The sequence below is a fragment of the Neomonachus schauinslandi genome, chromosome 10, assembly GCF_002201575.2.
Source record: "Neomonachus schauinslandi chromosome 10, ASM220157v2, whole genome shotgun sequence".
NCBI lineage: Eukaryota > Metazoa > Chordata > Mammalia > Carnivora > Phocidae > Neomonachus > Neomonachus schauinslandi.
Genome location: NC_058412.1, coordinates 134214061 through 134239060, shown reverse-complemented (window position 1 = coordinate 134239060; position 25000 = coordinate 134214061). Strand labels below are relative to the sequence as shown.

At 52.6% G+C, this 25000-nt stretch overlaps 2 protein-coding genes across 2 annotated transcripts; one reads left to right on the top strand and one right to left on the bottom strand.

The window, feature by feature from the left end:
* Positions 1–531: 531 nt before the first annotated feature.
* ATP5F1E (ATP synthase F1 subunit epsilon) lies at positions 532–4050 on the top strand. Its single transcript, XM_021677794.2, has 3 exons — positions 532–687; positions 2303–2429; positions 3904–4050. The coding sequence occupies exons 1-2, from the start codon at positions 656–658 to the stop codon at positions 2424–2426; spliced, it is 156 nt and encodes a 51-aa protein (XP_021533469.1). The 5' UTR covers positions 532–655; the 3' UTR covers positions 2427–2429; positions 3904–4050.
* Positions 4051–7969: 3919 nt separating this feature from the next.
* On the bottom strand, positions 7970–13049 carry TUBB1 (tubulin beta 1 class VI). The gene is made up of 4 exons (XM_021677795.2): positions 12924–13049; positions 10006–10114; positions 9190–9300; positions 7970–9066 (listed from the first exon to the last, which is right to left on the bottom strand). The coding sequence occupies exons 1-4, from the start codon at positions 12978–12980 to the stop codon at positions 7970–7972; spliced, it is 1374 nt and encodes a 457-aa protein (XP_021533470.1). The 5' UTR covers positions 12981–13049.
* Positions 13050–25000: the final 11951 nt, after the last annotated feature.

The following is a 25000-nucleotide window of genomic DNA, read 5'->3' as shown; positions in this document are numbered from 1 at the left end:
ACAGTGTTCACAGGTTCCCCTCGGACTGGGGGGCGGCTTACCCCATCTAGCATTAAAGATGGAAGTTAGGTTTCTAGTTTCTGAAAACTTCCTTGTAACGACGTGTTTGCTGCTCTCAGTTTCTGTTCAGTCACTGCTCCGTGTGCACACACGCTCCTGCGCCCCGGGCCCGCGCCCCCCGCCCCTGCCCGCGCGCTGTCTGGACCGGGTTCGCTTTTGCCCACTGCCCCCCGGGGGAGGGGGCGAAGTGCTCCACGCCGACGCCGGGGCACCGCTGTGCCCCCGGGCCGCGGGTGCGCTCCCGCCCCGCGCGGCCCCCAGCTGCCCTCTCGCCCCCGCCGCCCCGCCGGGGTACTACGGAAGCCCGCGGGGCACACGCTCGGGGCACCCGAGGAGCCAATCGGTGGGCGCGGCCAGCCGGCCCGCCCGGGGATTGGCACCCGAGGCCCCAGCCGCCCGCCCCCATTGGCTCCCGGCGTCGGGGCAGCAGGGGCTGCTCGGGAGGGTGGGCGGGGCAAGAGGCGGCGAGATTGGCAGGTCCGGAGTCCCGCCTCTTCCGGTTCCCAGGGCTGACCTTCCTGCCGCTGGGCCGTGCGCCGAGCCGACATTGAGGCGTCCTCGCGATTCAACTCGACGCATCCGCTCTCGCGACATCATGGTGGCATATTGGCGACAGGCTGGACTCAGGTAGACCCGCGCCTCGGGGGTGCGGGGAGCCAGCGGCGCGGGCCGGGGTCGGAGGTCACGCCGCGCGGCGGGGGTCGGGGCTGGGGGAGCGCGGCCCCAAGATGGCGGCGCACGCCCGGGGGGCGGGGGCGCCTCGAGAGCGCGCCGCGTGGGCGGCGGGCCCAGCACCTGCGGCGGGCCCCACCTGCGGAGTGTGGCCGGGCCCCCGCCGCGCGGTGTGCAAGGTCTTCGTCCCCCTCCCTCCCCAGCGGGGCGCCGGAGGCCCGGGACTGGGCCCTGGATGTGTGACCCCGGCCCGCACCCCGAGCCTTCGTGTCCAGCACATACGTGTTTTTATTGCACACCGACTCCCGTCGCTGTCGGGCTGCCTTCCCGGTAGAAGGGGAGGAGGCCCTCGGTTCACGGCACAGAGGGCGGGTGGGGGGCAGCTCGGGAAGTTCACGAGTGGAACCCGTCTGAAGACACGACCGCCAGTGACGGGGGAGCCGGGGGCGCCGCCCCCCCACCCCTCACACCTGGCGGCTTCGCGCGGGGGGCATCCCTGTGACTTGACTAGTCTCGCTCCTCCTTGGGCGGGGGTTGGTGCACCTGCCTGGGACAGCTGAGCAGCCCGAGAGTTCCTGCCTTGTGAGGTCAAGCAGTTTTGTCCAGTTGGAAGGTCGACGGTCCCAGTACCAGGAACCATTCCTGAGCACCTGTTCTGTGATAGGTGTGGTGGCCTCTGCTTTGTCACTCCTCCCCACCATCAGTGGGGCGGGCATCATTATCCTCCTATTTTACTCTCTTGTCTCTACAGGTGGATAAAGTAGCGGAAAAGCTTGAGCAGCCTTGAAGGTCAACCCAATTAGTCAGCACCCGAGGAGGCATTGGAACGCCTGCCTCTGGCCCAAAAAAACAAATCTGAAACATGAGAAAATAGACAGCAGCACTCCCCCCCCCTTCCTGTTTTCAAAAAGTGTAAAAAGTGAGCTGACATTTTTTGGAAAATAAGATGTTGATGGGAGTCCATCTACCAAACAGGAAGCAGGCTGTTAGATATTTTGTTAGAATTAAGGATGTTCTGTAAGGACTTTTTGGTTTCATTTAGAAACCTTGATTGGGAAGCATCTTCAGTGGCAGACTTGGGAAACAAAATCCAATATTCTCAAGGAAACCTTTAAATAATCAGGAAGAATTGTTGAATTCAGAATAGTTTTTTCTCTTTTAATTGTATATATTTTACCTTGTAAGAATAGTATAAGAAAAAATTTTAAGTAGAGAAATGGGAAACATCACTTACAGCCTCTCAGAACATTTTGGTCTATTTCTTGTGCTGTGGGATTTTTAAAAATCACTGAATCTTTTATTTTAAATTAGCATGTATTAGAGAAGATGGTATAAAGAAGAAAAACCAAAGATGACCCATCCTAATACGTTAAGACTTTGGTACATTTCCTTCTGGTCTTTTTCTCTGTGTAGATTGCTTCTGTCACTAGTCATTTTTAAATCCCGTTCCACTATAATGTACAAATCAAACCAAAATTAAAAATATAGGAAGGGGAAAAAAAAAAAAACAACGACCAGTCTGGCTGGATCATTGATAATTAACTTTATATCATCTTTCATTTTCTCCCAGCTATATCCGATACTCCCAGATCTGTGCAAAAGCAGTGAGAGATGCACTGAAGGCAGAGTTCAAAGCAAATGCTGAGAAGACTTCCGGCAGCACTGTAAAAATTGTGAAAGTGAAAAAGGAGTAATCTGTAAGTTACTGATTTGTTAGAAGGCTTGCATCTGAAGTTCTTAGAACACTTTCAAAACAAAGTAATTTTAGTTTTGAATTCTGTCCATTTTTTTGGTCAGTCAGTACATTCAGATGTTGGTGGGTAATAATTGAAAGCATACAGGTGATAGGAGTCTTGTGGCAGCGTAAAAGAATCTCGTTTCGGGCCTGACAAGCAGAAGTAATTGGCCCATTGATTTTCAGCTTATTTAGCAGTGCTTAGGTAGAGAGCCATCTTATTTTAATTAAACCTGTTTCATTTGTCTGCACAACATCAAATAATTTGGAGGATAAACTCCCCACTTTTTGTAATTGCTGTCGGAGTTACGTAACAGTGCAGGGGCATGACAAATTGCAGTTCTTTGCGTCTTCATTTCCCCCACATCTGCTAATGTTCTCACAAACGACTGCTTCCTGACCATGAGGGCTACCAGCACAGGCAAGGGTCCTGCGATTTTATCAAGCAGGAACATCTGCAAGGACCCTGCAGTGACAACTGTTCCTTTGCTAAATTTATGATTCTTTCGGAGGGCTTGGTTCATTTTACTTCTCCAGAGATGTGAGCCATGTAGAGTTACATCGTGTGCAATAAAAGACAGTTTTGTACACTTGATAAGTTCTGACTCTTCGCTCCCAACTACTAAAGTGATTTGATCTCTAAGCCTTTTTCTTGACATTGTTACTTCAAAGATGAGCAAGGCAAATACCAGAGAGACGTTTTTCAGATTTAATTTTCTTGTTTAGCTTTAAAAAAAAGGCGTCAGACCTGCAGTGGCAAGGAAATGTGATCAATATGAATCCTTTGGCAGCTTGTGGTTATGAGCAATTTTACTTATTGGAGCTGTCTCCCCTAAGCACTTTTCATTTCCATTTTGAATTAGTAAATATCTTACTGAGTCTGGAGATGCAGTGTTTTGAATGTGGCCCTTTTTCTAGGGGCTCTCCATCTCATCTCCTAATTCTAAGTAACGAGACCTGCTTTTGTGTTGGGTCGTTTTAACAATGAGCTTGCTGAGAAAATCACTGAGCCTCTGCAACAGAGCCAAGCCAAACTCCACATCAGACTCCCTTGACCTTGTGATGTCCTTGGGGTCAGGAAGTAGTGCCCAGCTCCGGTAAACAAAACAGACCTGCTCTCTGTATGTCCTGCCGGGGATGCTCCCAGCCCTTGAGCACAGGGGGGCTTTTAGTGTCTTTTTAAAGGCAGAGTAGTTTCTTTATAGCCCAGAGAGTACGTGGTTCTGCTTAGGAGGGAAGTTCCTGTTCGGCTAAGGCCATGCACGTGAACCAGCAGTTTTTACAGCCAAGAGCCAAGGGTCAGCATCAGCACTGTGAAGTGACACCAAAGTTACATTACACAGTTCGTGACAAGGAAGTCATTCCCCATGTTCATCTTGGATTTTTAAGAAAACACAGAGGACTAGCAACTGTTGCATTTTCTTCTTTCCTCCTAGACCCTGACTAAAGCTTGAAATGCTACATTTTCCGAGGTGAAGATGTGTGGGTACATGTTATGGCAGATTGAAAACGATCTCCCTGCATGGAAAAAAATCCCTGTCTTGTTCTAGATTGACAATGCCAATAAATTGAAGTATGGTTCACTCTTGCTGTTGGTTCTTGTTTTCCTTTGGACTTTTTCTTCATAGGAGCTATCCCCACCTGCAGGATTAGGACCTTAGGAACTGCAGTTTCTTAAGGTAGGGGGAAACAGGTTTAATATCTAGTGAGCAGAGGGAAACAGAAAAGAGGTTTTAAATGTCTCAGGATAGAAAGTTCTCTTTTTCATATCAGTTGACAAAATTAGCCTCTTGTTGAGGCTCTCACTGTCCCTTATCTTTGAATTGCAGAAGTCACGGCCAAGTGGCGGATGGCTTATTACCCGCTGGCCTGGTTCTCCGGCACAGCCGGGTTTTTGCCTAAATGACAAAAATTACTAAAAGCATAGATAAGAAGAAAAAAAAATACTAGATTGTGGTCTTCATTTTTTATTGTACACTTAAAACCTGTGGAGAAGAGCTAATACTGGGATTTCAGCAAGAAATGTGCTTGACATTGTTTTGCAAATGAATCTCTGTCCTGGGAGCACTCCCCATGGGAGATGGGTCCAAGCCGTTCAGTACCTTGCTCATGGAGTTGATGGCTGAGCTGCAGCCCAGTCTTTAAAAAGACCTCTTGCCTTCAGGTCTGGGCTGGGGAGGGGGGGGTGTGGGCGTGAGGTTGGCAACTGCTCCACGGTGTTTGCATGGTGTCTCGCTTCTTCATTAAATGCTCAGGAGTGAAGACTTGTTGCAAGTGTTTTGTTTTTATCTTCCTTTCAAACTTAGAAGCACTCAGCTGAGTAAAACACCCACTGCAAAGTTAACTGCTTGATTTGAACTGTTTTGGAGAACGGAGAAATAAATTTGAACAGGAAATTTTGAGATACAGTTCAGTTTCTATGCCAGGACCAGTTCTCCCCATGGTACTTAAGCTAACAATAAGTTCTGGGGGCCACCGAGCAGTGCTGAGGAGGCGCCCAAGAGAATGCCTTTGTTCTCGGCCTTCTGCAGGCGATTTCCTGCCCCCGGACACTTGACCTGTAGGTTTTATTTAATTCTTGGCCCAGGACAGGCAAGGAGGAGCTCCTGGTTGGAGTGAGAGCCCGGCCACTGGGCAGTAACCACTTGAGGGCCCCGGGAGCTCTTTGCCTGGGGCGGTCTGCTGTTCTAAAGTCAGGGCACCTCAGCTGTCAGCACCTCAGTCCCCAAGGTCAAGGTACTGGGAAGCATCTTTCATTACAGGGATAGGAATCAATGAATCTCGAGGCTGTCAGGCCTTTTTCACAGACGAACAAAGCTGATGGGCAAAGGGCTGAATTCTTTGCAGCCGGGTAACTAGAGAGAAGTCATCAGCGTGGGAGATAGGTTAATTAAGGTGAGACTTAGGGGGGCGCCTGGGTGGCTCAGTCGTTAAGTGTCTGCCTTTGGCTCAGGTCACGATCCCAGGGTCCTGGGATCGAGCCCCGCATCGGGCTCCCTGCTCCGCAGGAAGCCTGCCTCTCCCTCTCCCACTCCCCCTGCTGTGTTCCCTCTCTCGTTGTGTCCCTCTCTGTCAGATAAATAAATAAAATCTTAAAAAGGAAAAAAAAAAAAAAGGTGAGACTTCGGGCCAGGGCTGGTGATAGGGAAAGGGTGTAAAGCAACTGAATAAAAGACAAGTTTACCGTCCAGCAAAGATTCTTTGAGCCTCTTTGTGATTAAAAATCCTGAACGGATACTGGGATAAGTAAACTTCCAGTACCAGGCCTGCTGGGCCCCTGGCAGGACTGCTGTGTCTGGATGACTAGAGGACCCTGATCAGACCTGGCTGTGGGCATTTCACTAACTAGTTGAGTGGTTTTTGAGGGAGTCGTTAATCTCTGCTCCTGCGGGCTTCTTGTGTGAAGGGAAGGAACGGACAAGCTCTGAGATTCTGATCCCATGTCTCTATCTCTGAGACCAGTGTTGCCATGGCAACCATACCGCTAAAGGAATAGGCTCAGAATCTGAGGGGATTTCTTTTGGTTTCTAGTGGGGTTTGTGTGTGTGTGTGTGTGTTTATTTCTACCATACAAAAGAGTAGGATGGTGAGATACATTTTGAAATATTTTTAACTACTCAAATTAATCAGTCTGGGCGGGTAGGCTCCAAGAAAAGGAATTTATTTAGTCTGAAATAAAGCAATTTAGCCATTTAAAATTGAATTTCCTTGTACTTTAATGATTACTATTGAGCAAACAAAAATCTTGACAGTAATATAAATCAGCAGGTTTTTTTTTTAATTTAGATCTGTAGCCTTCCTAGTATCTATTGGATTGCCTTTTTAGATTTGAGAAGGAAAGTGCTAGAAGAAGCGCGTATAAATTCTTACAACATCAAAGGTCATAAGTCTTTTTAGCTTCTGAGAAGTTATGAACTTCAAATGAGAGTATATAGGTACATTTTCTTAATAAATCTGCTTTTGTTTTTAATGTTTGAGCCACAAGTAGGACGTGTTTAAAACTTTTCTTAAGTGTTGTAAATAGAAGGTTTGTCACGATGCCGACAGCAGGACCTCATTTTCTCTGCGCACGTATTTTCGTTACTTCTCACGACGTGCACGTGAAGGAGTGATGTTTCCCAGAATGAGCAGGCAGTGTCATCCATCCACCTGCTACCTTACTGCAGATGACAAACGCAGATCTGAGAACCTAGTTGCCTGCAAGTAAATATTTCCTGCAGGGAGGGTCGGAACCTCTTCCCATTGCCGGCTACCCATGGATCAAATAGAAGAGCTCAGTGGTAATTCTAGAAGGCCATTAAGACCCTTACGGCCCTGGAAGGGATGGCTGTGCAGTGTGTCAGAAATAGGTAAACTGTAATTAAAAAGTTATGGATGATTTGATTACACTCCTGTGTATTTGGTCCTCTTATAATGTGAGCAGATTAAACTCGGGTAATGGTCAAAGCTGTGTCATCATGCAAACATTTATGGCAACTTCTGCAAATTAATTTGAACTGTAAAAGTTCCCTAATGAGACGACGTCCTCCGCGGGGAAGAAGGACACTGCGGTGGTGCCGCTGCCGAATTCCTGCATTTGAATGGTTGCCCAGCGCCCCTGCGCACCGGGTGCCCTTTCTGAAAGAGCAGAGGCTACCAAGTGCTTTCAGAAGGTGTTCACTGAATGAAAGTGAAAAGGGCATTTTGAAATAGCCTTTACCAGGAAAACCGAAGATCGTGATTAATGAATTCCCAGAACGAACACCCCTAAGAAACTTAGAGTATCTAAACATCTATGTTAGAAGGTAGCTATTCAGAAATAAGGATCAGAGGATTGGGGTTGGTGACTTTTCCCTGTCGTTTGAGGGGTTTTTTTGGCCAGGTATTTTGGTGAAAAGCACTGCCACTTTGTTTTTTGTCCTCCCTTTTTTCCCTTTCCAGTTAGTACGCGGACGTGCACACAAGGTCTACGCAATTCACTAGTGGATGCTGACTCACACTTGCCTCGGCTGCAAGCTCCCCACGTACCAGTTAGTCACCTGGCTTTTCGGGAGGCCAGCGAGCACCAGGAGGTAGGATGCTGGGCAGCGCACATGACAGAAGTTGGGGTATGACTCTTAGCAAGGGTGCCAAGCAAGGGTTCCAGCGTGCTCATCGGTGCCACGAAAGGGTGGAGAGTGGACGCGCTGCGGTAGCCATGCACGCGAGTGGTCTCGAGGGTAGTCTGGATGCCTGGCACAGCGCTGGGCCTGCAGCAACTGCCCGATTGACATTTCTCAACAAAGGCGGTGGGCTTCACGATAAATTCACTTTGCCATTGAAGACCGGGTAATGGAGTGCGCAGTGAATAGCAAAGTCTTGAAAGCTAGTGAATGCCCGCGGAAGGCCCCAGCGCCCCCACTCCTGCCCAGGCCCCCGTCCCCGCGGCTGTGCGTGCGTGCGGACACCGGGCGGCTGCGGCGCGTCCGGTGGGCAGCCGGCGGGCGGGACGGCAGGGCGGCGGGAGGGGGGTTGCGGCCGACCTCACGCGGCCCCGCGAGGTTCGTGCGGCCCATCTTCCGGTTCCACTTCTGCGTCGCCCACGACCTCTCCGTCCTCCTCCCCAACCGCTTTGGCGTCTTGCAGTTGCTGGTACTCGGCCACCAGATCGTGGATGCTGCTCTCGGCCTCGGCAAACTCGCCGACGTCCATGCCTTCGTTGGTGTACCAATGCACGAACGCCCTCCTCCGGAACATGGCCGAGAAGTGCTCCGCCACGCGGCCGAACAGCCCCTGCACGGCCGTGCTGTTGCCGATGAAGGTGGCAGCCATGCTCAGCCCCGGGGGCGGGATGTCGCAGACGGCCACCTTGACGTTGTTGGGGATCCACTCCACGAAGCAGCTGCTGTGCCGCGTCTGCACGCCGAGCATCTGCTCGTCCACCTCCTTGGTGGACATGCGGCCCCGGAAGATGCAGGCCACGGTCAGGTAGCGGCCGCGGCGCGGGTCGCAGGCGGCCATGGCGTTGCGCGCGTCGAACACCTGCTGCGTGAGCTCGGCCACGGTGAGCGCGCGGTACTGCCGGCTGCCGCGGCTGGTGAGCGGCGCGAAGCCGGGCGTGAAGAAGTGCAGGCGCGGGAAGGGCACCATGTTCACGGCCAGCTTGCGCAGGTCGGCGTTCAGCTGGCCCGGGAAGCGCAGGGACGTGGTGACGCCGCTCACGGTCAGGGACACCAGGTGGTTGAGGTCGCCGTAGCTGGGCGCGGCCAGCTTGAGCGTGCGCAGGCAGATGTCGTAGAGCGCCTCGTTGTCGATGCAGAAGCAGGCGTCGGCGTGCTGCGCCAGCTGCTGCAGGGACAGCACGGCGTTGTAGGGCTCCACCACCGTGTCGGACACCTTGGGCGAGGGCAGGACGCTGAAGGCGTTCAGGATGCGGTCGGGGAAGTCCTCGCGGATGCGGCTCAGCAGCAGCGTGCCCATGCCCGCGCCCGTGCCGCCGCCCAGCGAGTGCACCAGCTGGAAGCCCTGCAGGCAGTCGCAGGCCTCGCTGGCGCTGCGCACGGCGTCCAGCACACTCTCGGCCAGCTCGGCGCCCTCCGTGTAGTGGCCCTTGGCCCAGTTGTTGCCGGCCCCCGAGTTACCTGCGCGGACGGACGCCGGTTAGCGGGCTGTCCGGGTGGGGGCGGGAGGCAGGGCACCACTAGGAGGCACCCTCACCTCGGCCCCCCGGGGCGTGGGGTGGACATCGCTGCAGGAACACCTACCGTAGATGAAGCTGTCGGGATGAAAGAGAGCTCCCAATTTGTTGGATCGGATGCTGTCCATCGTCCCGGGCTCCAGGTCCACCAGCAGCGCCCGGGGCACATATTTCTTACCTGCATAGAAAAATAGGAAGAAGTCAGCAAACTGTTGTTTTTCTAAAAGTTAATGTTTCATCAAAATAGAACCTTGTGATACCCGTCAGGAAAAAGGTATTTCTAGAAGAAAGACGTTTGAAGTAATATTCTTGACCCCAACAAGTGCATACATCTATAAAATACCTTCGAAATCCTTTTTCCATCATTTTCTGTGTTGTTTTGTTGTCTCGTCAATGACAGAGATCCTGCCCCTACTGGAAGCGATTCTGGTTTTCATTTAAGAACTTAACAGGAGGGCGCCGGGGTGGCTCAGTCGTTAAGCGTCTGCCTTCGGCTCAGGTCATGATCCTAGGGTCCTGGGATGGAGCCCCACATCGGGCTCCCTGCTCAGCGGGAAGCCTGCTTCTCCCTCTCCCACTCCCCCTGCTTGTGTTCCTGCTCTCTCTCTCTCTCTCTCTCAAATAAATAAATAAAGTCTTAAAAAAAAGAAAAGAAAAGAAAGAGTTACACTTAAAAAAAAAAAAAAGAACTAAACAGGAAAGGTGGTGCTTGAGCAGCGGGGGTAAACACACATGCCCCCACTCAGTGCCTTCTTCCCCGGGCCCTTGCCCTAGACGGGACTTGGGGACCCGCCAGTCTCGGGATCCCACTGCGCTGCCTGGACATCACCCTGCCCGTGTTCCCGGGGCAGGTGAGCATCGCGACCAGAGTACAGCATCCTACCGTGGGCCTCGTTGTAGTACACGCTGATCCTCTCCAGCTGCAAGGCACAGTCCCCACAGTAGCCCCCGGCCGAGTCGATCCCGTGCTCCTCGCCAATCACCTCCCAGAACTGAAAGCAGCAGGAGGGGAGGTCAGTGTACAGAGGGACCCCAGAAAAGGGCAGGTGGGTACCCGTGAGCCAGCAGATTGGCCAGAGGGACAGGAGGAAGGGAGTGCTGCTGGGCCTGCCCGGAGGGGTCCGTCTGGCCGCCCCTTTCCCAGACGTGCCTTTAGGCCCATCTCGTCAGTGCCAGCTCCACCGTGTAATTTGCTCTCGCCTCCACTAAACGTGAATATGAAGACGGTGTTTTGTACCCACCTGAACGACTTAAATAAAATGCCAACACATAAAATATTAAATTGGATTTTACTCCTATTAAATGGAGGCCACGGTATACATTAAGGCTGTCGTTTTACAATTCACATCAGACCGGGTATCTCTAATTTCACCTTCTAGTGCTTCAAGCTAGTAAAGTATAGATACCATTAAATGAAAATAGACTGAATTCTTATCTGATTTCACAATAATATCTCCTTCGCTTGGGTATTTATTTTCATGCAGTTTTCCAAAAAGCCCATAACTAGGACATCCAGGCCCAGCTTTTAGCCGTGTGCATTTTTCATGATCAGGTATGCACACGATTCAAGATTATGCACAGCTCTTGTAAGTATTTGAAACATATGACACTTCCAATCACACATACAGTATTTATTAATATAGCTGTGTGTCTTAATATGGAAACAGTTACTGAGATGGCCCCTTTCACTGCCCTAGAGAAGGACATATTCAAGTGCAATGAAAATATATTTATTTATGTTAAAATCCCCAAGGGTGTTTTCCCAGCCATATCTTATAAGTGATGGCTCTGCTCTGGCCATGGTCTCATTAACCAGACTCTATTTTATAGTAAATTACCAGCACTGTTCAGGGTCTGAAAGAATTAATAAATTTTAGTTCTATAACACCACAAACTAAACGTCTCTTACAGTTCTTTTGGCCCCAAATAATAAGTAGTCGCCGGGGCTCTAAGCACCAGACAACACGATGCTGGCGGAAGAGCTAAGAACCTATCTGGACCCTGCACTTCCTGTGCCGCACTTCCCTCCAGATTATCTTCCCACTTTGGAGTGCTGGGGCTGGTGCCTCCCACTTCTCTGTGTGTTTGACTTAGGAACATCTCATCACCTTGGACGGAAAGGCGGCAACTTCTTTTCAAGGAGTGATATTCTTTGCCCCAGGTTTTAAACACCTGCATTAAAAGACTAGTTTTTCATAGCTTTGCTCTTCACAATAGCTAAAAGTTGGAAACCACCTATGTGTCCACTGACAGATGAGTGGATAAACAAAGTGTGGGGTGTCCGTGCAATGGACTATTTTTCAGCTGTAAAAAGGAAAGAGATTTGGACATAGGCTGCAACGTGGGTGAGCCTTGAGGACATAATGCTCACTGACATAAGCCAGACACAGAAGGGCAGATACTGTGTGATGTCACTTCTATGAGGTCCCTAGAAGAGTTCAAATTTGGGGGTCCCTGGGTGGCTGAGTTGGTTGAGCATTTGACTCTTGATTTCAGCTCAGGTCCTGATCTTGGGGTCGTGGGATCAAGCCCTGCATTGGGCTCTGTGCTGGGCGTGGAGCCTGCTGGAGATTCTCTCTCCCTCTCCCTCTCCACCCCCCCACCTCCCACTCACACTCTCTAAATAAATAAATAAATACAAAATTTTTTTTTTAAAGAGTTCAAATTCTTAGATAGTAGAAGGGTGGGTGCCAGGGTCTGGGGGAGGGGAAATGTGGAGTTAGTATTTAATGGGGACAGTTTTTAGCTTTGCAAAAGGAAAAGCATCTTGGGAGATTGGATGTACAACACTGTGAATATACTTAACAGTATTGAACTGCACACTTAAAACTGATGGCTGGAGATGGTAAATTTTACACTGTTTTACCACAATTTTTTAAAATTTAACTTTTAATGCAATTAAAAATTTTTAAAGTTTTATTTATTTATTTGTATTTACTTATTTTAGAGAGAGTCAGGGGAGGGGCAGAGGGAGAGAATCTTTCAAGCAGATTCCCTGCTGAGTGCGGAGCCCACACGAGGCTCCATCCCATGACCCATGAGATCATGACCTGAGCCAAAACCAAGAGTCGGATGCTAACCGACTGAGCCACCCAGGCGCCCCAATGCAATTAAATTTTTAATGCCATTCATACTAGTGAAAGTAATTTCAAAATGGCAAAGGGAACAATCACATGGCTGTTAGTACAAGTGTGTAAAACTAGGGTTGAAATTCGGGTTGGGGACCTGTTGGACTGTGTCATCTCTTAGAGTTGGCCACTGAACCAGGCATTGTGTACAAAAAAATTAGGTGGGGAGGGGACACACTCATGTATACTCCAGAGAGTGTATTTTAATTATTTCTGCTACTATACCCAAAAACGTTTAGGTTTACCTCCTTCATCTCCTATTGCTTACTAAATGGAACAGATGTGGATCTTTTTAAACTTCGCAGCATAAACAAGGGAGGGGATGGAAAGGCATCTTAGTGATATCATGTAAAAAGTTGCCCAACAAACTTTAGGAAACTGTTTTGAGACAAATTACTGTCTTTAGATATGAAAGTTCATTGCTAAAGTCATGAAAGTAAACAAGGTTCCCTGTAAGAGGTGGTGAAATTAACATGAATTCAGTTAACCCTTTCATCCTGTCCTACCTCCTGTGTCTCTTTCACTATGGGCATCGGTTAATGAAGCCAAGTATTCAGCAAGCACATGCGATCTGCTGGACTTGTTGCCTTCCCTGCCGACTGAGGATATTTTCTTAGTTGGTTACACCCAGCGACGGTAGGAAAGCTAGTCCTAGTAATTGAACTTTCCTTACCTTGGCTCCGATCTGGTTCCCACACTGGCCGATCTGAAGATGCACGATTTCACGCATCCTTGCTTTGTGTCCAAGTGTAAGGTCTTCAAGGAATCCTCAGTCTCTGGGAAAGCCGCCCTTCTTCACTGGTGGGGGCCCAACACGACTGGTCACTGCAGTGATGGGACCAGATGACCAAGCTGGTCCCAGGGTGTGTCCACCGCCCAGAGGCCCAGCCTCTACTCTCTTCTGCTCTTTGCCTGTCATCCTGGCGAAGGGGGTGTTTCTTCCTCTCCCAAAACAGAATATTGCCCAGTCACTTCCTAGAGTTCGAGACCAAAGCCTGCCTTTGTGCACAGTGCCTGGAGGTCTCGCACCAGGTGTGGGCCTGACCGTGGCGGACTCTGGACACCCGGGTGATGGGGCTCATGATATGACATCCAAACCACAGCTCCCAGCTCATGGGGTGAGGGCACCACCTCCAGAGAGCTCTCCCTGACCAAGCCAGTTGTGTTATTAGGAATCCTTTGTCTAAACCCGTCGCTTGGCAGATGAGGCCACGATATCCCAGCGCGTGAAGTGACTTCACCATAGTCACACAGCCAGTGAGACGTCCCTACCTTGCTTTAGACCTGGCCATGCGTCCCGTGTCTTCAGCTACGTTTCCTAAGGAGCGCTCCGACAGCCACTGACAGCGCTGACGTGTCCTTTGGGGGAACGAGGGTGGACAGTTTTTATTTTTACAGTGTCTACTTTAATGTAAATAGGAAAAAAAAATAATTAGCATTTACAGTAGTAAAATGATAATGAAAGTTTCCTTTGAACTTGGCGAAGTTGTAAAGGCAATTTGTGATTCTTCGGCATTTGGGAAAGCGCTATCGAGAGACACGATCTCAACTCCATGGCTCGCCATCAAGGCCCTTCCCAGCATGGCCCCACACTTCCCCTCCAGCCCCTTCCCCAGACTTTGGTCCTCAGAAAGCCTGTACTTCGGTCAGCGTGGCTCTCCTCCTGCTCTGCGTGTCAATTCCTGTTCTTCCAGAAACTGCAGAGCGGCTGCCCAGGCCAGGACCTCCCCCCGGAGCCCCGAGGAGTGGGCAGCCACCCCCAGTGGGCACCTGCTTCTCCAGGCCTCTCTCCAGTATTTGCCAAACTCCCGGGGCCCCCGTTGTCGAAACAGCTACAGACAGAGACCTGCCGTGGGCCGGGCACACATTGGCAGCCAGGGATGTGGAAATGAAGGAGACCCACGCAGACACGGGCCCCCAGGACATGGACTCAAAGGCAGGACTGAAGGCACACAGACCCAGAGTCCCCGGGCACTCCCTCCCCTGCCTCTGACCGGACAGGTGACCGCGGCTGAGAGGTCTGCCCTGCCTATCGTCACCCTGACGGGCAGGCCGCTCCTAAACCCTCTGCACTTTCCACAGGCCTGGCGAGGCCCGAGCCGGGAGGTCAGGGATCCAGACCGGCAAGTCACTAACTATTCTGTAGTGGCCTTTTTGCTGGAAAATAGCCTCTACTTCTCCCAAAGGAGTTCAGCCCCGAAGTAAAAGGAGCTGGAGTGTTCCCTGCAGGAAGCAGGACTTTGTCCCGTGGGTGCCAGCCCAGGGCTGCCCCTGTCTTCCACTGTCCAGTGACCTCACGGGCCACGTGCCGAGCGAGAGCTCCGCGCAACCCTGGGTCAGGGACCCGACCAGGGCAGAAGGTACTGAAAGGGGCACCACTGGGACACCCACAAAATTTGAATACAGACCGTGTGGATTGAACAATCACATTGTATCCACGCTGTATTTCCTGAATTTGATCATGGCCGGGTTACACAAATGGAAATTCTTGTTTTCAGGAGATAGTATGAAATATTCAGGGTCAAGAGTCACCTTGCCCGCAGCTTGCCCCCAAACAGTTGGGCAAGAACAGTAACAATGTGATAAATGTCGAGAGACAGGTTAAGCAAATGTGGCAAGATGTTAACAATTGGTGAATCTTTATAAACGAGTACAAGATTAATACTCTTGCAACATCTCTGAGTTTGGAATGTTTTCCTACTCCAATCTGAATGACCACATGATTACAGCTGCTTCTGGTCCAAAGCCTGCCACCCGCCATGGTAAAGAGAAGAAAGTGTAAATTCCAGAGGAAGAAATGTGCATGTACTTAGTAGTATTTTCTGCCCAAGTTAAAAAAATATATACACAGAATAAACCTTTCAGCTTCCATGATATTCACCCCCCCACACACCCTGTGCCTACCTTCACCCCTTTGCTCTTCTCTCTGGCCCCTCACCTGCCCTCCCCAGCCTCCCCCTGCTCATCAGACCGCAGAATTCCAGGGCAGCCCCTCTGCTGCGCCCCCCCCAGCCCAGGGTCTCCGCCGCAGCGTCCTGGCTGGGAGCTCCCGGCCGGCGCCAGAACGCGGGCTTACGGCCCTCACCTGTGGCTGTGTTTGCTCCTCACTTATCCTCATGCAGTATCTCCCCACCAGCCTGGGAGCTGCCCATGTCATTTCACCTTTGTATCCCCAAAGTGCCTGATATGGAAGAGGGCCTCAGCAAATGTTTGTGGAGTACGCACCAACAGCTGGGCTGCTCGCTCAGAATGGCAAGTTTTCTTCAAGCCAAGAATGTATTTATTCACAAGTATGTCCTGATGGGCGAGGTAGGGGCATGGGGCCTGAGGACTTTCTTCTCTGGCCCCTAAGAGGTGGTCTAGGCTGAAAGTAGAGACTGTTCCAGGAAAGCTGGATGTCAGGGATGGGTTGTAGATGCAGCGACCGCACGAGCTATTACGGGAAGCTGTTGGCTGGCGGGGCTGCTGCAAGGGGCCCGTGTTGGCCGCCGCGGGGACCACTGGGCTGGGCCCGAGGGGCATTTTTGATCTTCCTGTGTTCATTCTTTGCTGTATGAGCAGGATCCAGTGTGCTGGGGTCCCCCCCGCCAAACCTCCACCCTGGAGCACATTCCTCTTGGTCATCTCAGTTTGCTCAGGGAGGGAAAAGCCCAGATTTCCAGATGGGCGCTTAAAAGGTTTTTCTGTTAATGGGGCAGTTGGCAAAAAAAAAAAAAAAAAAAAAAAAAGGAATGGGGGGATGAGGGGGGAGGAGAGGAGAGGAACCCTGTTTGCTTTGATTCCCTGCTCTGCCGGCAGTGTTGACTCAGTCTGGCCCGCTGTGCTGAGCTTTGGCCGCTGTGAGGGGCGGGGCAGATCAGGGCAGGGAGGCTTGGCGGCCCCAGCCGCTCCGGGAGGCCCACCTCCTCCTGAAACTTGAATTTTCCCAGCTGTAGAAGGGGATGATGGTCCTGGGTCCCAGGTTTGTGGGGAAGACAAGGCACACTGGGGGTTAACCCCCAACACCCCCTCGCAGGCGGTGTTTTTCACATGGGCTTCGCAGGATGGAAGCAGATGTGTGGACAGCGCCATTCATTTGATACCTAGGAACCGAGTGCCCACTGCGTGTCAGGGCCCAGAGGGCTGTGCTCCAGGATCAGAACTGTGTGGACAGAGCAGAGGGGCAAGTAGTGGGTCCACACCGTCTCTGCTCTGTTGTCCGCATTTACCAAGGGACCTGCTCCCCTGAGGAAGGAGCTTTCCTCTGACCACCAACTTAGCACAAGCCAGGGGAGTGGTGAAGGTACATGCCTTTCCCAGACCACAAGACATGGTCCCTTCCTGGGACGCAGGTAAACTGTCCCTTGAGAGACCGTTCCCCAGGGTCTGTTCTCCAGCCAGGCTGAAGGTGACCCCCAGCCCTGAACTACAGCAAGGGATTAGAGGTGGCCGTCCGTGATGAGTGATAAACTCCTTTTCTCCCCACAAGGAAGGGCCGTGGTGAAGGCAGGTTGGAAGTGAGGGCTCAGGGCAGAGCTTTAGTGAGCATTGCCCAAAAAGGCAGAGGGCAGGAGTGAGAGCTTCCCTGAGCGGGCGTGATGCCGCATGACAAGGACACCAGGATGAGGAAGAAGGACGACCCGGCCTGCCCTTCGCTGAAACACCCTCTCTCCCCTGGAGGGCCATGGCCATCCATCCACGAGAAAACTCGGTGGTAGCGAGCCTTTTCCTGCATGACACTTGGCTCTATTATGGGAACAGAACGAAGACGATAAGAAAAACCAAGTGTCACCCAGAAACCCCAAATCGGCTGCTTCCAGACTTCCCCCAGGAGATGCCCCTCAGTGGTCAGATGGAGCTCCCCCCACTTCTGTGGGGCAAATGAAATATAATTAGGAGAAAAACAGAGTACTCAGAGATTTCATTGATTTCATCCGCCCCTGATCCTTCCACTTCTGAGTGCATTGAAGTTCCTTGAATAACTCAGAGAAGATTGTTGAATTATAGTGTTTGCTTGTGATTCAGAAGCAGAAATTTTTCCAAATGTCTTAGCAAGAAACTGACATCTGAGGGGCCATTATGAGTGAGTCAGCGGGTGTGGGCAGATCATCAGATGAACTGAGCTCTACTTTCTTGTACTCTGCCTCGCTGTTCTCTTACTGTACAAGAAAGTTCTGGGAGGATGAATAAGTAAGTACAGGAGAAAAGAACTAGGAAGTTGTTGCTGGCTTTCACGAAGCAGGGCTGCTCGGCCCCACGGAGGAGGTCCGACCTCCGCCCCCACCGCTGCAACTCTCTGTCCCGCCCACACTACGTGGACCCGCTGGGCTGCCCTCCTCTCCTTTCCAGCCGCTGGGCCCAGATAGTGTGAATGCTGTGCACCTCTGCGGGGACACTGAGAGTCCGCATCCCGGGCTGCGGCATCTCTGATCAGCAGGAGGAAGCGCGCGCCCACGCGCACGAGCTCGCGCACGCGCCGCAGCCCCTGAACCGCTGTGATTCTCGAGGTGTACGGACGCGTTAACCTTCTCAGCCGCATCTCTCCCATCTCCCAAGGTGTGCAGCTCCTGATAAGCAATGTGCCGTGGCAGGAACAGAGATAAGCAGGGTATGGTTCGGTACCTGGAGCTGAAATCAAACAAAAATATATACTTTTTGAAGCCTGGTGTTTGTCCAAGAAACCTCTGTTGTAAAGTCTCAGAAATCCATTCGTTTACCCAACAAATATTGGCTGAGTACTATCTGGGGGCTCGAGAGACCTTGGAGAAGTGGGAGGCTTGGGCCCTGCACCCCAGGGATGCAGAGACAGGACAGCACCACCCCTTCCCGTTGGCCTTTGCCAAGTTCTCCACCACCTCTCACACACCGCCCCCTCGGGCCTGCTCTTGAGCAAGGTGATGGTTCTCTCCTTGTGCAGCAGAATCTGAGGCTTGGGGAGGGAAACGACAAGCTCAAATCCCGGGATAACATGGCAGAACCAGAGAGGGTCACAGGTCTTTAGACCCTGACATTGAGGGGTACGCTCGGAGGAGTCAAGAAGCAGGCTGGCCAGACGGCCTCCAGCTGGGCATCCGAGGCGTCCGGACCACTCAGCTCACCTTCCTCCTCACCTCTGGTCTGTAAGTGGGCCGGTCCACCAGCCCCACCTCCCAGGTATGTGGCCCCACATGTCCACTCTCACGGCCTCTCCGGGAGCATCCCTGCCCCGTCACCACCAGCCAACCCAGCATCTGAGCCACCCAGGCGCCCAGGGACGCCCCTACTGCACCCCACCCCCGGCCTCCTCCCATTTCACCCTCCCCACGGTAACCAGAAGGATCTTGTGAAACAAAAATCAGACCTCGTCCACTGCCTTCTGGGAAACTAACCGCAGCCAGGGTAAAACCAACCCTCTCGGCCCTCTTACCACGGCAGATGTGTTGTTCAGATCTCTGATGGGAAGACACCTGTCAGGGGCACACAGCGGGGGTGAAGGACAGCCAGGTGCAGCCTACCCTGGGGAGGGAGGGAAGGAGAGGTGGGCAGGAAGGGGCAGGAAGTGTGGGAAGTATGGCCTGGATTGCAGAGCTCCAAGCTGTGGCCCTGCAGCTGGGAGGTCTGGGAGGGGCCTTTAGGGTCCTGTTTGCTCTTGGGCGACTTCACCCCTGCCTACCTCCTTGCCAGCCATCTCTGCTGCCATGCTCCCCACCGGCTTCTTCCAGCTGGTCATGCCTACCAATGTGTGTGTATTTCAAGGCCTTTGCATACATTCTTCCTTCTGTTTTAAAAGTCCAGGACTTTCCATGGCTATGTCCTCATCATTCAATCGCAACCCCTTGGATAGCTATAAGACCCAACCCCGATGCTGGGCGCCTGGGTGGCTCAGTTGGTTAAGCGACTACCTTCGGCTCAGGTCATGATCCTGGAGTCCCTGGATCGAGTCCCGCATCGGGCTCCCTGCTCGGCAGGGAGTCTGTTTCTCCCTCTGATCCTCCTCCCTCTCATGCTCTCTCTCTCAAATAAATAAATAAAATCTTAAAAAAAAAAAAAGACCCAATCCCGATGCACCTGCACCCCAATTTTTATAGCAGCAATATCCACAATAGCCAAACTATGGAAAGAGCCCAGATGTCCATCAACAGATGAATGGCTAAAGAAGCTGTGGTATACATATACAATGGAATATTATGCAGCCATCAAAAATTGAAATCTTGCCATTTGCAATGACATGGATGGAACTAGAAGGTATTACGCTAAGCAAAATAAGTCAATCAGAGAAAGACAATTATCACATGATCTCACTGATATGTAGAATTTGAGAAACAAGACAGAGGATCATAGGGGAAGGGAGGGAAAAATGAAACAAGATGAAACCAAAGAGGGAGACAAGCCACAAGAGACTCTTTTTTTTTTTTTTTTAAAGATTTTATTTATTTATTTGAGAGAGAGAATGAGAGACAGAGAGCACGAGAGGGAAGAGGGCAGAGGGAGAAGCAGACCCCCTGCCGAGCAGGGAGCCTGATGCGGGACTCGATCCCGGGACTCCGGGATCATGACCTGAGCTGAAGGCAGTCGCTTAACCAACTGAGCCACCCAGGCGCCCCGCGCAAGAGACTCTTAATCTCAGGAAACAAACCAAGGGTTGCTGGAGTGGGTGTTGGGGTGGGAGGGAAGGGGTGGCTGGGTGATGGACACTGGGGAGGGTATGTGCTATGGTGAGTGCTGTGAATTGTGTAAGAATGACGAATCACAGACCTGTACCCCTGAAACAAATAATACATTATATGTTAATAATTAAAAAACTACCAGAATTAAAATAAAAATATGTATGAGTGTAAAAAAAGTAACAGGGAAACAGGTGAAATTAATTTTAAATATGTTATATGTTAATTAACCCAGTAAGCCCCAAATATGATCTTAATATGTAATAAATTAACAGTAAATCAATAATGAAATAATTATGTAAACAAACAAGCAAACAAACCAAAAGAACCGTCCCCGACCAAGCTCCCCAGAGGGTGCCCTGTCTCTAGTATGCCCCGTGGGACTTATCACTGCTGCATCCCCAGGGCTGGGACAATGGTCTGGCACAAACTAGGGGCTTAATAAATACTTGCCAACCGCCTGACTAGAGAGAGCGAGCAGATTTGATCCCGTGAATGACCAAGACCCCTCTGGTCATGAGCCAGCTCCTAAGAGGCTGTATGTTATATGCCCAACTGTGACCAGTGTGTTCTGAAGGTATTGCTGGGGGGTCAGCCCCGCAAATGTGACCCCACATTTCCTCCCAGGCAGACGTGTGCAGCCGGGAGAGGGTGTGGTGATGATGGCATTTGGGGACAGTCGCAGGATAGCCTGTGTGCGCACCTCTCTACTCCCCTGAAAGTCCTTGGCTGCAAAGGTGTGTGGGAAGTGACAGGAACGTGGCTGGAGAGGGGCTGCGGCCGGCAAGGAAGCCACGGTCCCCGCAAAGCCAGACTTGTCAGCATCCACCCAAACAAACGCCCGTATCCAGGATGTGGCCAAACTCAGGAATGTGGAATAATAGGAAATGTCTGCAGCTTGCAGGGTGGGAGCCAGACGACATGGCACAAAAAGAAAAGGGAAGAATGGATTTGGAGGCAACGCCACACCAAATGAGAACTCATCCCGTGTTCTCCTCGGGTCGCGAGAGCGGGCCAGCCCTGGCCTGACCGTCGGGTCCGCGTGCCCTTTATCACAACGAGGGGGGGGAATCACCCTTATTTTTAGAAATGAATAGGCTTTTGTGTTGGGGCGGTTGGGTCACCTGTTGGCCAGGAGGCTTTCTGGGGTGGAGAAAAAAGGATTGACACCTGCCCCCCACAGGCCTCCTGTCTGTCGGCCACAGGTCTCTCTAGACTTCTCTGGAGCCTGTCTTCCCACCTGTAAAATGGGGGGCGAGCCCCTGCCTCCACCTCAACAGGGTTGTGCCAAGAATCCAATGAGGACAGACATTTCCCAGAGTGGACCGTCTTCTCCAATGTCATCACCTCTGCCTTTAAGCCCCACAGGGAGCAGGTGGGACCCGGTTACATCCAGGAAGATAAGCCTCGGGCACCAAGTCAGTCCCCGGGGAGAGGGCTTTGTCAGGGTTTCGGGAGAGCCTCAAGCTCGCAGACGTCTGCTCCAGGCCGCGGGCACAGAGGAGCTGAGAGGGCAGTGGCCTCGAGGCGAGCTGCTCGTGGGGTGCTGCCCCGAGTCCCCTCCAGCCCCCCCGCCGCCAGAGAAGGTGAGTCATTATCCTCGGAATGCCCTCGGGGGAGCGAGCCCAGTGGTGTCGGGAAGGGACTCGGCTTTCAGGTTTGGGAGTCAGTGCTTGTGCTCTGAAGAGAGCAGGGCCTGAGGGTGGACTCCACTGGGGCCCGGGGCAGGCGCTGGGGGCGGCCGGTTCAAGCAGGATCCCTGGCGCGTCCGTCCTCGGGGTCCCAGGAACCTCCCAAGTTTGCCCCGGGGCCACGCGCGCTTGGCCGATAGCCCTCGGCCGTCCGGAGAGCCCAAACTTGGGTTGGGCTGTGTCCACGGCCGCCCCCTCGACGGACCACGTTTGGGAACCTCTGCTGAAAGGAATGCCCCACCCGTAAGCCCGTAAGCCCCGAAGGGACACAGCCAGCCTGCTCGGAGAGCGGTCAGCCTGGCCGATCGGGCACCCACTCACCACAGCCAAGTTCAGAGGGAGAAAGAGCCCGGGGTGCTCGGGGTTGAGCCCTCAAAGGTGCAGAGGAGGCAGAGTGATAACATCAGACCTCACTTCCTTCTTCTTGCCTTGAAAGTTGTGGTTTTAAATGTCCGGACTCCCTCCCCACGCCCCCTGCCCTGATTTCCATCATTTTCTGAGTGTGAGTTGCTTCTGTGTCAGGAAAATCCTGGTAAGCCGCAACTGGTCGGCTCCAGAGGTCCTGTTACCAGTCTGAGAAATCCCCGCCCCTCCCGTAACCTGCAAGCCGCAGGGTTGAATGCTTCCTGACCTTCTTACCTGCAATGTTGTGATTTATGAGAAATATATATTTGGTCATTCAGATGGCCACAATATATTTCTCATACATAGTTGGTCTTTGTCCACAATTTCTGGCTCACAAGTCCCTAAACCCTTGGAATTTTGGGAAAGCGGTTAAGGGCGATAAAGGTGGGGTGTGGGGTTTTTTGTTTTTTTAGGTTTTTTTTTTGCTTTTTAGTAAGGCTCCACACCCAGCATGGAGCCCAACGTGGGGCTTGAACTCATTTCCCTGAGATCAAGGGTCTGATGCTCAGCCGACTGAGCCACCTGGGGTATCCCAAGGTGTCTTTTGTTATGTTAATAGAGGTTACTTTGGACCCCACCCAAAGGGGCCACTGTAGCCCAGAGGGCCCACCTTGTGATTAGTGGGTTACAATTTCTAGTCCCTTCCCCCCCACCCCCTCCTCTGAGGGGAGGGGGGCATCGGGAGAGGGCCTCGAAGCTCCACACCCTTTCCCCATTCTTTGCCTTGGCTATCTCTTCATCTGGCTCTTGATTCTTACCCTTTAGTGCACTGGTAAATGTAACTGTTTCCCTGAGTTCTATGAGCTGCTCCGGCAAATTAATCGAATGTAAGGAGGGGGTCTTTGGAACCTCCAATCTGTAATGGATTGGTCAGAAGCACAGGTAACAAACAGCCTGGGGCTCACAACTGGCCTCTGATGTGGGGGACAGTCTTGTAGGACGGAGCCCCTAACCTGTGGAATCTGGTGCCGGACAGTAACAGGACTGCACTGAAATCTCAGCTGCCCAGCTGGCATTTGAGAATTGCTGGGTACTGGCGGGGGGGCGGTGGTGGAGAGAAGGGGCCCACGTCTCATGCTAGAACTGGGTCTGGGAACCTTTAAAGACCACCCCTCTGTCTGACCCCAGCCCACAGAGGCCTAGGGAATCAGTCAAGCCCAGCGAAGAATTTGCAGGGCCTGAAGCAAACAGAATGTGGGCCTGGTTCGGGCCAGTGTCCGTGCTGAGCCCGGGGCCCTCTGAGCACAGGGGTCCTACGGGGCCTGCACCCAGGGCATCTTCAGAGCCGCCAGTTCTTCCAATGGCTGTAGGAGTGGTGTCCTGGAGCAAGAATTCCTGCTCCATTCAAAGGCAGATGTGACCCTCGGAATGCAGGGGAAGGGGGCAGGGGTCTGGAACTTGAGACAAAAGGAACGCAGTTGACAGGGCACTAAGAAGAGCAGGTGTCTGGTAACTAGATGTCTGTCCTGCCACACAGATGTGTCGCTCAGATACAATTTATCTCTGCTAATAACCCTTACTCTGGGAAAGACTCCCAATTTAGACTCTTCTATGGAGTTAGGGGAGGGGCAAAAGTCTCTCTTGAGCCCGCAGGGTGTCAACTGCCTTCAGCTCAGAATACTCTTCGAGCGGAAGTGGCCATCTGGGGGTGACCTGCCCTCGGCCCTGCAGTGGAAAAACTTGTAAGTCAGCACAACTTGCCCCAATCTTAGGGATGTGGCCCCGGACCTCACAGCCCAGCCACGGGAGAGGAAGTGCTGAGTGAGCCGTCCCCATCCTGGGGCCTTCTCTTTGCCTTGTGAAACACGCGATGGGCCTTTGCACTGTCTGGACCCGGACAGTCTGGAGATACAGGAGGCCCCCCAGCGATATTTGTCACCCACAGTGTTGTCACCACTCTGGCTGTTCTCAAGCAATGATGGGCTTCAGCGGGGACCAGAAGTCCACCTTTCAGTCCACCTGGGGGACATGAGAGGGCCAGCCACCGGCTTTCTTCCCCATGTGGATGACCTGACTCACCTTTGTTGACAGGAGGAGGAAGGGGAGGTCTGTCCCACGTATCTCACACCCAGAGAGGAGCAAAGGGCTCTGAGGCCAGGCCCAGGGCACCTGTTGGGGCAAACCCACCTCTGCGGGCCTGGTTTTAGTGCCCACCCCCCACCCCCAACCCCCCAGCTCAAACTTGAGTGCTTTCTTGCAGGATCAGGTGGCGGCCCCATCCCACCTCCCAACAATGAACTGACTGGGACTAGGGGTTACCAGGAGCCAACTTTCCAGGAAGATAAAAGACACATCCGAGGCTAAAGCCCAGGCCTGCCCTCGGGGGCCTCAGCAATGGCCCCTCAGGAGCAGGGACTAAACTTCTGGACTGGTAAAGCGGGGCCGGGTCTCTGCCTCTGTGGCCCGCTCGGCCCTGCCAGGCCCTGCCAGACAGGCTTGCCAGGGTCCCGGGGCTCATGGGACTCGCAGGGAGCCCGTGGGCGTTTTCATTCCGGATTGCCAGCTTGGCGCGGGCCGAGGGAAGGCGGTGAACGCGCATTCACTCCGTAGCGGAGCCGCGCGCAGGCTCGGCTGAGGACCCCGCGGCCGTGAGGCCCCTGGACCCCAACGCCTGGACCTCGTCCTCCAGCGGGAAGGAGGCCATGGTGTGGTCTGCTCGGGTGACCGCCGAGCACGAGGCACTGTAAAGTCATAAAACCAGGGCCTGGGGGACCCACTTCTGCTTTTGGTTCCCCTTTTGCCCATGACGTATTTTGTTAGCAGGAAAGCTTTTCAAGCATCTTTGGAAGTTGGAGCGTAGAAATAATGATTTGTGAGCCACGTGAAATTCTCCTTGAGGGGCATTTTCTGGACGGATCCCTCCTTCCAGCTCTGCGGACGGTGAGCTCCTCTCCAGGAAGGGCCTGGGCCTTGGGCAGATGGGGCCCCGAGAGCCCGGGCGCGCGGGGGCGGCGGGGCGCCGGCAGGTGCACGGCGGGCGGGGGCGGGGTCAGGGCCAGCGGCGCGCCCCGCCCCGGGGGTGGGTCACCGGG

Excerpts from the sequence above, each read along its gene's own strand:
- TUBB1 (XM_021677795.2), bottom strand. The coding sequence starts at position 12,980 with ATGCGTGAAATCGTGCATCTTCAGATCGGCCAGTGTGGGAACCAGATC. Across the intron at positions 10,115-12,923 it reads GGAACCAGATCGGAGCCAAG|TTCTGGGAGGTGATTGGCGA; the intron begins GTAAGGAAAGTT and ends TGCTGCTTTCAG. Across the intron at positions 9,067-9,189 it reads TCCCGACAGCTTCATCTACG|GTAACTCGGGGGCCGGCAAC; the intron begins GTAGGTGTTCCT and ends CCGTCCGCGCAG.
- ATP5F1E (XM_021677794.2), top strand. The coding sequence starts at position 656 with ATGGTGGCATATTGGCGACAGGCTGGACTCAG. Across the intron at positions 688-2,302 it reads TGGCGACAGGCTGGACTCAG|CTATATCCGATACTCCCAGA; the intron begins GTAGACCCGCGC and ends ATTTTCTCCCAG.